The sequence below is a fragment of the Podarcis erhardii genome (genome assembly GCF_964252035.2).
Source record: "Podarcis erhardii genome assembly, chromosome: 3".
Lineage (NCBI taxonomy): Eukaryota > Metazoa > Chordata > Lepidosauria > Squamata > Lacertidae > Podarcis > Podarcis erhardii.
Window position 1 is genome coordinate 30,252,895 of NC_138507.1, and position 13,848 is coordinate 30,266,742.

The 13,848-nt window shown below is 42.8% G+C and overlaps 1 protein-coding gene across 3 annotated transcripts in view; it reads left to right on the forward strand.

Annotated features, from left to right (window-relative positions):
* GREB1 (growth regulating estrogen receptor binding 1) overlaps nt 1-13,848 on the forward strand; it is a 105,221-nt gene that overhangs the window by 44,724 nt on the left and 46,649 nt on the right. For all 3 annotated transcript variants that reach the window (XM_081856682.1, XM_081856680.1, XM_081856681.1), the window contains 3 exons: nt 1,475-1,670; nt 6,133-6,261; nt 9,127-9,303. In XM_081856682.1, the coding sequence (XP_081712808.1) occupies nt 1,514-1,670; nt 6,133-6,261; nt 9,127-9,303 (463 nt within the window). In that variant the 5' untranslated portion in view covers nt 1,475-1,513. The remainder of the gene's footprint in view (nt 1-1,474; nt 1,671-6,132; nt 6,262-9,126; nt 9,304-13,848) is intronic.

A 13,848-nucleotide genomic window follows, 5' to 3' on the forward strand; every position in this document is an offset into this window, starting at 1 on the left:
TGAGCGACTGAAAGGCATCAGTCTGCGCATCAGCAGATCTAGAAGAGTTCAATAGCACAAGAAAACGAGGCCCAGCACGTCAAGCTTCCTGTTGCCCATTTTATTACTCACTTAGCACATTCAGGGTCACCAGCTTGTAGCTGTCACCCAATACTGGTGACAAGAGATTTGCAAGGGCTTTCGAGACCTTAGCTTCCACAGTATAAAAGCAAGCAACCATCTCGTATGGTTAGAAATAGGGATTTTTTTGTTTTTTATTTGCTCCGCTGTGCTGCTCATTTTTCCAAACAGCAAAATAATATATCAGATAATCAGATGCTTGGGTGCACTATATTTTGTTTTTATTGTTAGGAACCCCCTAAGCCTGAAGAAAGTGCAACAGGAAATTAAAGGCAGCAGGCACTAATCTGTCTCAGGGTGCTCTGCACAAACATATGTGCACGCCAGCCAATTGCTCATCGTTCAATCATTCATCACCTGTGAACTCTGTGTATGAATGGGTGGGCCAGTTTCATTGGCAAGCCTTATGTTTTGAGCTGATGTGAGGCAGCATGACAAGTCTTGCCTGTGGGGTTCAATATTGGAATGGCTCCTTCAGAGATGTGAGTCATCCCTTGATATATGGCTGTCATCAGACGATGCCTTGAGAGAGGTGGGATATATAGTCCACAAAGAAACTGGACACAATTAAATGATGCCTCTCCACATGGGAACTCCGCTGAAGTCTGACTTTAAGCCAGTGTTTCCCCAAACTTGGATCTCCAGCTGTTTCCAAACTGCAGCTCCCATCATGCCTGACCACTGGTCCTGCTAGCTAGGGATGATGTCGTCCAAAAGCAGCTGGAGACCCAAGTTTGGGAAACACAGCTTTAAGCAACGGGAGGTTAAATCTGGCATCTGGATTCACCCAGAATTAAATACCCGCTGAATTCAGTGGAACTGACTCCGACATCAGCCTGCATTTTTTCCTGAGATACTTCTACGAGTACTCTCACCCTCTGAGGTAAGGCAGGAGGTGATCAGAGAGAGGGCATTATTTGTGGTAGCCTCCTTTCTTTGGCATTGCTTTCCTAGGGAAGTTTACCTGGTCCGGTGCATGCGTTGATATCTTTTTGGCACCAGACAAAAGTCCTTTTACAAATCTGTTTCAGTTTAAATGTTTTGATTGCTGCTGTTATGCCCTTTTGAGCCTGTCAGAGTAATTACATTTACATCTTCCATTAGTATTTTTTTTTTTTAATGATGTTGTGCTTCTTATTTTTATGTAAGCTATAAGTTATGTAACTTCTTGTCATTTACCTGCAGGATCTGCTCAGTGAGTGCTGCCAACTGCCCATCATCTTTGCCCTGTCAAGAACAATGTCAAACTCATGGATAGATGCCTCTTTGGCATTCTGAATGGTTTCCTTAGTTTGTGAGGACAAGACTTGATTTTCCTCTCTTCTCTTTCTCTTTCTTGTTTCATGTGGAATAGTAAATAAATAAAACAAGCCCTCCTCAAACTGCAAAGAAGATGGGGAATTCTTATGCTGGGCAGCTCAAGACCACGCGCTTTGAAGAAGTGCTGCATAATTCCATCGAGGCTTCTCTTCGGTCCAATAATTTAGTTCCTAGGCCGGTTTTTTCACAGCTGTATTTAGAAGCCGAACAGCACCTTTCCTCTCTAGAAGGTAAGAAATGTTGATTTGACATTTTTATTCAAGTAGAAATTGAGCTTGTTTTGTTTTTAATGATCAAGAGATCATCCTGAATATTCAGTCCACAACCAACACAAAGTTGGCAGAGCTGCCACTGGGTGCTGCCTGGTTGGTGTTGACCTGCAACAGAGCCTCGTTGGGGGTGGTTTCCCATTTATGGTATGTCCTCTTTGGTTAGGGGCATCTTTCTCCCTCATTATTAACACTGGAATTTTAAATAAAAAACATTCCTGTTCACCTAGGCATTTGATGGCTGGAAAATAACTGTTTCTGGCAATCTTGAAATGATATTTGATGGTTTGTAATTTTTTTAATTATTATTTGTTGCGGTGGTTGCTGTTTTATTGTTTGCTGTCCTTGGCTGCTTTGGGAGGAAGGGTGGAACAGAAAGTTGATTAAATGATGAATAAATAAGCGTTCAAACATGATATTCCGATCCCCCAAGCAAAGTCACCGGAATCACTTCACCACCCACCAAGCCAACTTGTTTTACTGCTAAACTTCAGGAACTTCTGTGGATCTGACAGTATGCAGGCATCATTATTCTTCTGGTGCAACTATTTCCTCCTGTTAATTGCTGGTCTCTCTTTATTGGCTTGAAGGGCATTTCCTTTGTATCTTCTTTTCATGAGCACACTTCCTTTCAAAGCAGTCTAATTACGGCGTGGAAAGAATAATTATCAATACAATATGGCGGGGTCTTTAGGCAATTGGATTGAAACATAATTGAAATATTACTCAAATAGTTTTGAATGATATAGCTACTCACCACCTATGGAAAAATCCTATTTAGGAACAAATCTGTGGCCATTGCACACATATTTCCCTCTCTCCTTCCTTTCTTCCAAGCTGAACAAGGACTTTTTCATTTGCATGGGAAAAAAATTACCATTGTTTAAGTATCCATCTGCTCCCACTGCTTGCTCCCCACGTGGAAAACCTTAGATTTCATGAACCTTAGATTTCAACAAAGTCTGATGTCACAAAAGTGGGTTATGACATCAACTGGGAGAAGATGCTGCCAGAACATGGCCTTTGTTTTAAAACAAAAGAACTCTTTTCACACTTGTTAATGGATTTAACAAATCACTGGGTCCTAATCCTGGTGTTCTTTGTGTGTGTGTGTTTATATATATATAATTAGCAAGAACTAAGTGCATTTATCCAGATTATTATTATTATTATTATTATTATTATTATTACTATTTTATTATTTTAAAAAGCATGCACGCAGACAGGGCAGAAAAAATATTTAATTATTTCATTTAAAATATGTATAAACTGCCCATTAGCTTTAATACTGCCTAATTGCTATTGTGTGGCTGGAGAATGATAGCCTATTGAGGTGCAATATGGGAATAGCCTTGCTCCCAAGGGGTAGGCTGTTTGCCATATCTTTTACAAAAATAACAAGGGGGTTGCAAAATGTGCCCTTCCATGAGAGGGGGGAAGGAAGTGTTCATACTTCACAAATAGTTTTTAAAATTATAAAATAAAATGTCCACAAAATGCCAGGGCGGAATATGCGGAATAGTGTAGTGGACTTCCTAGTCCCGCCTTATCATCTTCTCATTATTAAAGGGCCAGAAGACAGTTAACGCTTGTAGCTAGGAGTGCTCAACGTTGAGCAAAAATAATAATGAGAACAACCCAGCCATAAAAGTAATTTAGAAAACCATTGATTTCATTGGAAAGGATTTAAGCACATGTTTAATTCTTATTGAAATCAGTTGGACTTAAAATACTGCCAATTCTTGAAATGAAAACTTCTGGTAGATGGGCCGAGTCTAGGGGCAATCACAGAAGAGTTTCAGGAACGGAGTTTGGGCGTATCCAACATTTTTAAAAAGCAGATAGCTGGGTGAGATAGCTCAGTTGGTTAGAGCATGGTGCCGATAACACCAAGGTTGCAGGTTCAGTCCCCATATGGAACAGCTCCATAGCCCAGGGGGTTGGACTAGATGATCCTCAAGGTCCCTTCCAACTCTACTGTTGGATTCTAGTGCTTTTGAGAGGTCCACACTGTAGCCAGGTGATTTTTGGTGTGCCTGTATAAGCAGCCTAACACAAAAATCAATATCTGGACCGATTTTATTCTCATTAGCTAACCATTTATTTCATTGGCCGAGAGGGGATGTGTTCTTGCCCTCTTGAAAACAGACACAATAAATTAAAAATTGCGTAGTTAACAGAGAGGCAGTATTTGTTTATATTTTCCCAACAATTTCCTCTGTAGTCTGCCTCTTTTATTTATATGATTGCAGGCTGAAAGTACAATAATAAAATAGACTAGTGCTTGTCATCGTTGTTTGCCATGAAGTCTGCTTCTGAGCCTTTTCAGGCAAAACCGTTGGAACAAAAGGGCACTCCTAGACTTCAGACCGCAGGCAATGTCTTTCTTTTGCATTACGCTGCTCAGCAAAACAACTGATGTTCAGAGTGGTTGTGATCTTTGCTTGGATGCTTTTGCTGGACAGCTGTGTTATTTTCATAGATTTTCCTGCCATTTTCCTTTCGGCATGTAGTCAAAATTTATGTGATTGCTTCGTACCAAGTTAACTAAATTCTCTGTGGCTTATATCGAACCTGTGCTTTATTCATGCTTAATGTATGCCTTATGTTTAATTCAAACACTTAGCACATCAATAGCTGTAACCTAACTGAATATATTAAGCAAGGTTTTATTTGTCATCTGAATCTGGCCCAGTTTGCTCAGTGCCTCAAAGCATGTAGAGCTTAATGCAGCTCTGGACAAAAATAATCATGCTTTTATAATGACCGCCCTTTAAAGGGTTGTGTATGTATATTAAAGTTTTGAAGAGCTGATCTACAAATATTGGTTTACGCTGGTACTATGAATACACCAAAGGCATCTCAAAATCATAGTTTGCATACATCTTGAGTATTTGAGGGCCTGGATCCAGTGCTGTGCAATTGTTCTCATCCCTCATATCCCCCAATGTGAGTGTAAGCAGTGCAAGCATTCATTATAGTGAATGGGAACTTCACAATCGTTTAATGTTGCAGCACCTAGACTTTTGTAACTCCCTGCCTATTGATATCAAGCAGGCACCTTCACGGCACTCTTTTCAGTGCCTGCTAAAAACATTTACATTTAGACAAGCCTAACTAGCATGCTTAAAGAGACGCAGGTGGAGCTGTGGGTTAAACCACAGGGCCTAGGACTTGCCGATCAGAAGGTTGGCGGTTCGAATCCCCGCGACGGGGTGAGCTCCCGTTGCTCGGTCCCTGCTCCTGCCAACCTAGCAGTTCGAAAGCACGTCAGAGTGCAAGTAGATAAATAGGTACCGCTCCGGCAGGAAGGTAAACGGCGTTTCCGTGCGCTGCTCTGGTTCACCAGAAGCAGCTTAGTCATGCTGGCCACATGACCTGGAAGCTGTACGCCAGCTCCCTCGGCCAATAAAGCAAGATGAGCGCCGCAACCCCAGAGTCGGTCACGACTGGACCTAATGGTCAGGGGTCCCTTTATCTTTACTTTAACTAGCATGCTTGGGAAGTTGAGATGTTTTTTAATCTGATTTAGCATTTCAACTATTGCATGTTTTAAAGGACTGTTGTAAATTTTTCTTGAGTTTCTTGTTTTAGCTTTTCCCCCTAAACCGCTAGAAGGTTTTCTTCCTTTAAAAAAACAACAACAATCACACGGTGTGTCACTTTTATGAAATAAATAATAAAATAATACCCCCAGACAGTCCTCCTCTCTCAGTGCCATGGAATTGCACAAGCAACTTGCGTGGCGAATTGAGGACAGAGCTGGAAGCGGATATGAGAAACACACCAAAGATCTCCCATTCCTTTCGGCACCCCCTCATTCTGCCCGCGCATGTACCTATGATCTTGCACTGGTGTGGAGATGAGGGAAGCAGGGTTCTATTGGACTCTGTGTTCTTAGTCATGCTCCACTGGATCAGGTAAATCATACAGGACAAGATATAGTGGACTAGTTCACAAGAACCTTAGGTGGGAAGTTGGTGGATTCACTCCACAACTGCAGCTTGACTTGATTCCTTGCGTCTGTGAGACGCACCATGGTTCAAAAATCGCAGGCCACTTTCATATCACATGAACATGCTGTGTCTCTTGATGGAGGCAGTTCACATGTCGTTTATTGTGAGTTGAGTGACTTATTATTCTGGAAAGTGCTATGGGTGCATTTCTTCTCTTACACCAAACTCACACCTGTCCCCTTTATTTACCTGCCTTTCTGTAAAGTCGGAAGCTGCCCTAAGATTTTTTTCAAGCTACTGTTTAGCTCATTAACTCAGTGCAGTCCTCACTGCCGTATTTGAAGCTTGGTACCTGCGGCTGCAATTGCGAAACAGCTCTCCCTGATAAAGGGGGAGAAACGTTATTTCCTCTCATCTGAATGACCATTTACCTGACCTCTGGTGACTGTGCTCACGATACCTTTTAGCAGGCAACAGAGTGGATAATGAGGAAGAGGAGGAGGAAGAAGAGGAAGAGGAGGAAAGTTCAGAATCAAGCAGCCCCCCTATCACTTATCAGATGAAGCCGCCTCCTGAAGGTGGTTGCACTACTGACGGTAAGAAATTCATACAGCTGGGTGGCACGTTTAGAGGTGCACGCGGATGAAGCGGCTTCTTCACACCGATGACTGAGAGAACATGCGCCGAGTTGCACCCAGCATTGCGTGTGCACATGACGACTGTTGCATCAGGAGAGGCGGTCAGGTTGCGCCAGGCTGCGCTGGTCGACCCGGGCCGACATCCCGCCAGGCCACACCGCATCCAGGTGACCTTCCCTCAGGCCTTCTCTGCTCCCTCAAGATTGGGGATGCTGAGTCTTCTCCCAGTGGACATGGCGGAGGGCTGTAGAGGCTTCAGCCCCACAGAGTTGGCACGCCTGACTAAGAGTTGTTCCTTTCACACAGAATGAAACCCGAGAGTTCAATCCAGCAAGCCTTAGGCATGGCTACATTCAGTCGTGGACTTAAACTAATCAGGACTGCGTCATTTCTGCTGCTTTCACTGGGATCCATGCTTAATTCTGAGGCCCAGTTGAGGTTCAGGTTGCGCTATTTGGGACTGCAAGTGGAAGCTCCCATGATTGAATGTCTTGCTGTGCATTTATTTCTCCACATACCAAAGTCAGAGAGAGTGGTTCTAGTCTAATCTTCTCCCCGGGATTATCAGTGTTTACACCCTGATTTTCACTTAACAGAGTAGCACTTAGAGTTTTATTTATGAAGGAACATTCTGTTATGTGAGCCCCCACCTGAAGTCTGAAATGGTACTGCTCAGAATTCTTCAGTGAAAAATAGGCTGTCACAATGAACTTTTTGCAGATTGAATTTTCCATGAAAAATTACCTTTAGGATAATAAGATTTTGGGGGAAATCATAATAATTGTGGATTGCTTTTAATCTGTTTGAGTCGGCTTGTTTTAAAACGTTTGGTATTATTACAACTTCTAAAGAAAGTATTATTCCGAACAGAGATTTTTACAGTTTGAGAATGGAGATACTATTGTATAATTGTTAGCAAAACATGACTCAGAATGGCACATTCCAGAACATCTATGGATGATGTACAGAGAAATTTAGGGTATTTTGAATGGTAAGCTCAGATATCCGTTTTTAATGAGCATTTGCATACCAGAGTTGTTTTCTATAGAGTGAAAGAGTAGTCTTTACTTCCAATTAATTCAGTGTCCACTTTTTTGACTTGAAAATTACTTAGCTCCTTCTGGACTGGATGCCACATGTACACTGCAAAAAGTAGAAGCTCTGAGCCGCATATAAAATTGCACATTTTAATTTATATGCACAGATGCAAATTTAGAAATAATTACTTTAAACAATTTAAATAGAAATACAACACATCTCACCACAGTGAAGAAGACTGAGCAGGTAACCTATGCGCCTGATTGGTTTGCTGCCCAGGGGCTCCCTTTTGATGGGCAATTCCTGGTTCTCTCTACTTATGGTTCTTCATCTTTAAACTGGAATTAGACCTGACAGCTCTTCAGTTAAGAGGACTGTAAAATAGGATACATTGCCACCTTAGACTGAGTCCTGAGACTGGCTAGCCTACTGAAGTCCCATGTTTATGTTGTCACTTGCACTTTGCTATTTATTGAGAGATCTAGTATCCATGTGTACTAATTTCTTTTCTTTCTTTCTTTTTTTTTAAAAAAGGATGTGCTTCAGGGCATGTCTGTAGCACCTCCTTTTTTGTGCAATCTGGCGCCGAAAAGAGCACATGCCGTTGGTTTGGCCTCTGCCTCATTCCAATGTCTCGCCAATTATTGTCTCTCGGTTGTTGCTCCATTTCCTGGTTTCTCTGTGTGAAATTTAGGACCTCATTAACTGGGTACTAACTTTCCTGTGATGGCCCTTGCATATGTTTGGACAAATGCCGCTCAGTGTGTCCCTCATCCTTGCCATTGTCCTTCCCATGTGCTTTCACCACTGCAGCATTTTACCCGCTTTAGAATGCTGAATTTGCTTATATTAACTGGATTACCACTTCCTGCGTACTGTTTTGCAAAAGGTGATGCACAAATCTTCAGACAATATGATCCAGAATTTCCCTCGTAGCGACTGTCCACCTGTCTCTCTGGGTGACCAGAGTCAATAATAATAATAATAATAATAATAATAATAATAATAATAATAATACCACTCCACCCATCTGGCTGGGTTTCTATTCCCACATCACACACACTTCATTATTGGAGTCATTTTCCTTTAAAAATGCATATGCAAATATTCCCCTCTCATTTGTTAATTTATTCCGCTGTGTTACATTGAAAGGAAAGAATGGGATTGTTTCTGAACTTGTACAGCTTAGGCAGTTTTGCTGTCCGTACTTCTGCATCAATCCTTCACCCCTTTACACATTTGAATCAAAATACAGTGGTGCCTCTGGATGCGAACCGGATCTGTTCCGGAGCCCTGTTTGCATCCTGAAGCGAACATAAGATGCGACTGCGTGGCTGCGTGTGCCGTGTTTCGCTGCTTCCACACATGCGTGTGATGTCACTTTGAGCGTCTGCGCATGCGCGAGGAGCGAAACACGGAAGTAACGTGCTCCGTTACTTCCGGGTCGCCGCGGAGTGCAACCTGAAAATATTCATCCTGAAGCTACTTCAACCCGAGGTATGACTGTAATGAGAGATATGTAGATGCAACCATGCATATTCAGTGGGGATTTATTAATTTTATCCTGGACCCATGGTTCTGAGAGGAATTAATTTCTTTAAAACACCTTGACTATTGTCTTTTCTTTTCTTTTCTTTTCTTTTCTTTTCTTTTCTTTTCTTTTCTTTTCTTTTCTTTTCTTTTCTTTTCTTTTCTTTTCAAAAGAGTATAATTTTTTCCACAGCTCATACATAACCTACGGTATATAATTTGATTAAAATAGTGTTGTTGTTTTTCCTCCTCCAGGTTTCTGCCAGGCTGGTAAAGATTTGAGATTAGCATCGGTTTCAAACGACCCAATTGAAGTGCCTTCAGGGTTCCTGCTGGTTGGCGCCAAGTCACCAAACTTACCGGATCAGCTTTTAGTGTGTGCCGTAGATAAGAGATTTCTGCCAGATGACCAAGGGCGCAATGCCTTGCTAGGTAGGTGGGCAGCTGGGATCACAGCATTGCTGTAAGTCAAGGACCCTGTGGCCCTGTAAGATTTTGTGGGACTATGACTGCCATCGTCCTTGACTACCGCCATGTTGACTGGAACTGATGGGAGTTGGAGATAAACCATTTTTGGAGGGCCAAGGTTTCCAGTTTCTGTTGTCAGGGAGAAGTGACAAGATTAGCCCCATCTCATTTTGATTCCTGGTATTCGTCCTTGTTTTTGAACGATTTAACCTTCTGTGCAGGTGGCTGAGCTTAAGGAAAGGTACGGAGTGAACCTCTATTTTGCAGATGCCGCGTTACCTTTAATCCAGCCCAAGGTTACACTCATTGTCAGATCAGTTTGCATTTACAGTTACTCAGGCGACACCTTGAATTACTAGGCCATTTATGGATATTTCCAATGCCAGCTGTCTTTGATCTCATCTTGTGTTGATATACAACCTGTTCCTCTTCTCTTTTTGAGATGTGGTTTGTGATAGCAACCCATTAGTGAAGCTGGCTGCACAAAAATAAAGGCTCCCTAGGGTTGTCATATTTCTAAAAGTGAAAAACTGGACACAAATGTTTTTTTTTTCTGACATGGGTTTCCATATGCCTAGGTTTCCCTGAACATCTTAACCGATCCTCAGAAATTCTGTCCGGACGCTGTTTTTGACGGACAAATCCAGGATATGCCTGGGAAATTCCGGACATATAGCAACATTACTCCCTGCTGCTTTCTCAGTCTCATCACCTTCTTTAATATATATATATATATATATATATATATATATGCAGGTTTTGGTGTCCTCGGGTGTCTTCCCGTGTAAAAGTTGGGGTGTCTAGGCGACGTTTCGACGAGGTCTCACTCGTCATCTTCAGGCTGGTGCTTTCGGCTTCTTGTTACTGGAACAGAGCAGGATCTCAGTGTTTGAGTTCCTATAAATACTGTAGAGGGGGTGTGGTGTATAGCCTCCAATGTTCTGGGCAGAGAGGAAGTTCCCAGGCTAGTGTATACATATATATATATGTATAGATATATATATATATATGTAAAGGGGACCCCTGACCATTAGGTCCAGTCGTGGCCGACTCTGGGGTTGCGGCGCTCATCTCGCTTTATTGGCTGAGGGAGCCGGTGTATAGCTTCCGGGTCATGTGGCCAGCATGACTAAGCCGCTTCTGGCAAACCAGAGCAGTACACGGAAATGCCGTTTACCTTCCTGCCAGAGAGGTACCTATTTATCTACTTGCACTTTGACGTGCTTTCGAACTGCTAGGTTGGCAGGAGCAGGGACCGAGCAATGGGAGCTCACCCCGTCGCGGGGATTCGAACCGCCGTCCTTCTGATTGGCAAGTCCTTGGCTCTGTGGTTTAACCCACAGCGCCACCTGCGTCCATATATATATATATATATATATATATATATATATATATATATATATATAATGTTTGTTTATCTAAAACCCCTATCCAGTGGGTTGTAGTGGTTAGAGTGTGGGATAGGACCAGGGAAACTCGGGTTCAAATTCCCACTCACCCTCTCCCTGAGTAGTTCTACTGAGAGAGAGCCTCTGAGCTGCGGCTCCCTGAGGTCCAGTCCTAGCTGCACCAACTATTCAACACTCATGCCCCATAACTGCAATTCTAAGCATAGTACCTTGGAAATATGGCAGACCTGTTTAGGGCCTTTGTGGAGTAGATTGAATCTAGGGCTGTGTGCATGCCCTAAATTTAAAGCACATCCCCACACAAGAGAAAGAGTTATGGGAACTGGTTTATTAAGGGTGCTGGAAATCGTAGCTCCATGAGGCATAAGCTACAGTTTCCAGCCTTCTTTGGGGGCAGAATATATGCCTTCAAATGTGTGGTGTGGTTGCAGCCTTGCTCTTGGACTTGAACTAGTTGTGAAGGGTGACTTTGGGTCAGCCTCTCACTCTCTTTTACCCACTGTTCTTTACTGATCTGTGAGGAGAAGAGACTGCGTTAATCTTACATAGGCTGCTCTAAGCAGCTGGAAGGAAAAGTGAGATACACTTGTGACGGATGGAAAGATGATTGTCTACTATGTTAGAATTAGTGTGAGTGGGTTAGGATCTTGGTACAAAACAAACTCTGGGGAGGAAAAAAAGTGCGATGAGCGCTAAACGAGGCAATTAAATAACATTTTCCCAAGCTATTAGTTAGGCCTGGTGTTTAACTTTGAAGAAACTCTAATTACTTGGTGCTCTGTCACACACAGTTCTTGAAAGCTTCAGATATGGTGTTCCGCACCATATTGAATTCTTATGTATTTGAGGGTAAATGCATTTGCTGTTAGGGTTGCTCCTAACAATATTGCCAGGCAACAAGGAGCTACAAAGTGATGCCAATAAAAATCAAAAGGATGCAATGTGAGCCCAGTATAAATAAATTTGGGATCTGAGTTTACAACCAGCTTTGTGAGAAGCTGTGGAGTATATAACTTCATCTGGCAATAATGTGTCTTGCCATGAGATCTTGCTGACTTTGATGGGTCACAGTACAATTGGCCTGCGACCGTAAAGGAATTAAAAGGGCTGTAAATTTGTGGTGTGTTGTCATTTTAAAGATACAAGCAGTAATGTTGAACCACTCAGCCCATTCATGGCCAGCGCTATTAACAGCCTAAGGTTCCTAAGGCTGTTAACACAGAGGAAGTAGTATATGTGTTAATTGCACGCTAAACCAGAAGAGGGGGAAAAAGTAGTAAGAAACATTTGGTAATAATAACGCTAAGGCTACAATCTTGTGCACACTCACTTGGGAGTAAGCTCTGTTGAACACAGTGGTGTGTCTTCTAAGTCAACACACAAAAGGATGAGGTTTAGCAGTTGTTTGCAATGCTTTTGTGTGCAGCTAATACGTTGGATTATTGCCCTTCAAGTTATTTCTGTGTTCATTTCTAAACATTTAAAATTATGTTTCAGCACCAACTGAAGCAGAAGTTCCCCTTGTGCTGGCAGAATTTCTGGTGGCAAGTTTGTTGTGCTTTGCTTTCTGCTTTTAAAATGCATGACTCTGTCTAGTAGCAAATCTTCAAAGTCAGTTCTGTATAAAACATCTGAAGCTGCATCTTTACATGTTTCCTTGATAATGTGTACCTTCTTCATCAAGGTGCATATATAATATTTGTGGCTAGGATATTTCAGTTGTCCTTAGGGGACCAAGCAATGATGTTATGATGACACAAGCATTTCCTTCTGGCAGTCTGACCGCACACAAGAGAACAATGCCATATCAGATGCATAGCAGCAGGGATGGAACAGTCAGTCTATTTCCATCTGTGACATTTTCACACGTGCTCATCCATAACTCTGTTCCAGCTTAAAACAAAACAAATTCCTTCCAGTAGCACCTTAAAGACCAACTAAGTCAGTTCTTGGTATGAGCTTTCGTGTGCATGCACACTTCTTCAGATACCTTCAGGATGACTAAGTTTCAGTCCACATATCTTTCTGGGGAGTTCAGATCTCAGCAACTTGTGACTGAATTTTCAAAGCTCAACAACTTCAAGGATTCCTAATTTCTCTTGCTTCCTCTTGTTGCTGCAGACCACAGTGACATGCACTACATAAGGATGGTCACATGGGATATAATAATGCCTGCCTTGAGGGATGTATGTTTGTGTGTGTGAACTGACCCACATCTCAAATTGCTTGCACAACACAACAAGAAATGTCTGTATTATTGAAATCGGTGATGCACAGCAAGGTGTACTTTGGTCTCTGTCACTCTCTGATTGTGTTGCTCTGGAATCTGGACAGTGGCAGGCCTTGGCATCTCCGATTTCAGTGGTGCCCTGTGTGATGCCATAATCCAGTGGTGAATTTTGCCTTCCATTGGATGTCATGGTTTTGGCACCTTCTGCAGCACCCCAGAAGCCCCGCGCCCAGTGCAACCGAACTGGTTGCACCCCTCTAGATCCACCTTTGATCTGGATGGTAGGAATTCATTTCACAGTCCATCCAGCCTGCTAAAGCAGTGTGGAATAAGTAAAGTGGATTAATAAACTGGGCCATGCTGCTTTAGAGTAGAGTAGAGTAGAGTAGAGTAGAGGAACAGAATCTGGTTGTTGGGTGGGATCCTTGTTTCTCTACTCTTATTGGGCCATTTTGACCGGTGGGCTTTGGTCTGCCCACCTCTCAATCGTCTGACATCACTACGATGGCAGATGACCCGTTTTCCCTTTGTAGCACCGCAAGCTGCACTAAAAAGAAGAATCCAATCCCAGCCAAGTGGGGTTGGGATTGCCTGTGCTGTGGAGTACCCCAGGCGAAACTCCATAGCATAGGCAATCCCAGCTGGCTTGCCTCACTACCAGTTAGCTGATTGGCAGTGATAGCGAGCCTCCCTTGTCAATGCATAGTCAAGAGTGCACTTCAAGGCTCCCTGTTGTGCAATGGTAGCTGAGTCTTTACCTGTCTGCCACCTGATGTTGCAGATGACATCAGGTGTTTGTAGCTTGGGGGATCTGGCCTCATGGGTCATATTGGGACCTATCCCAGGCCTGATTACGCCCACAGACCAGAA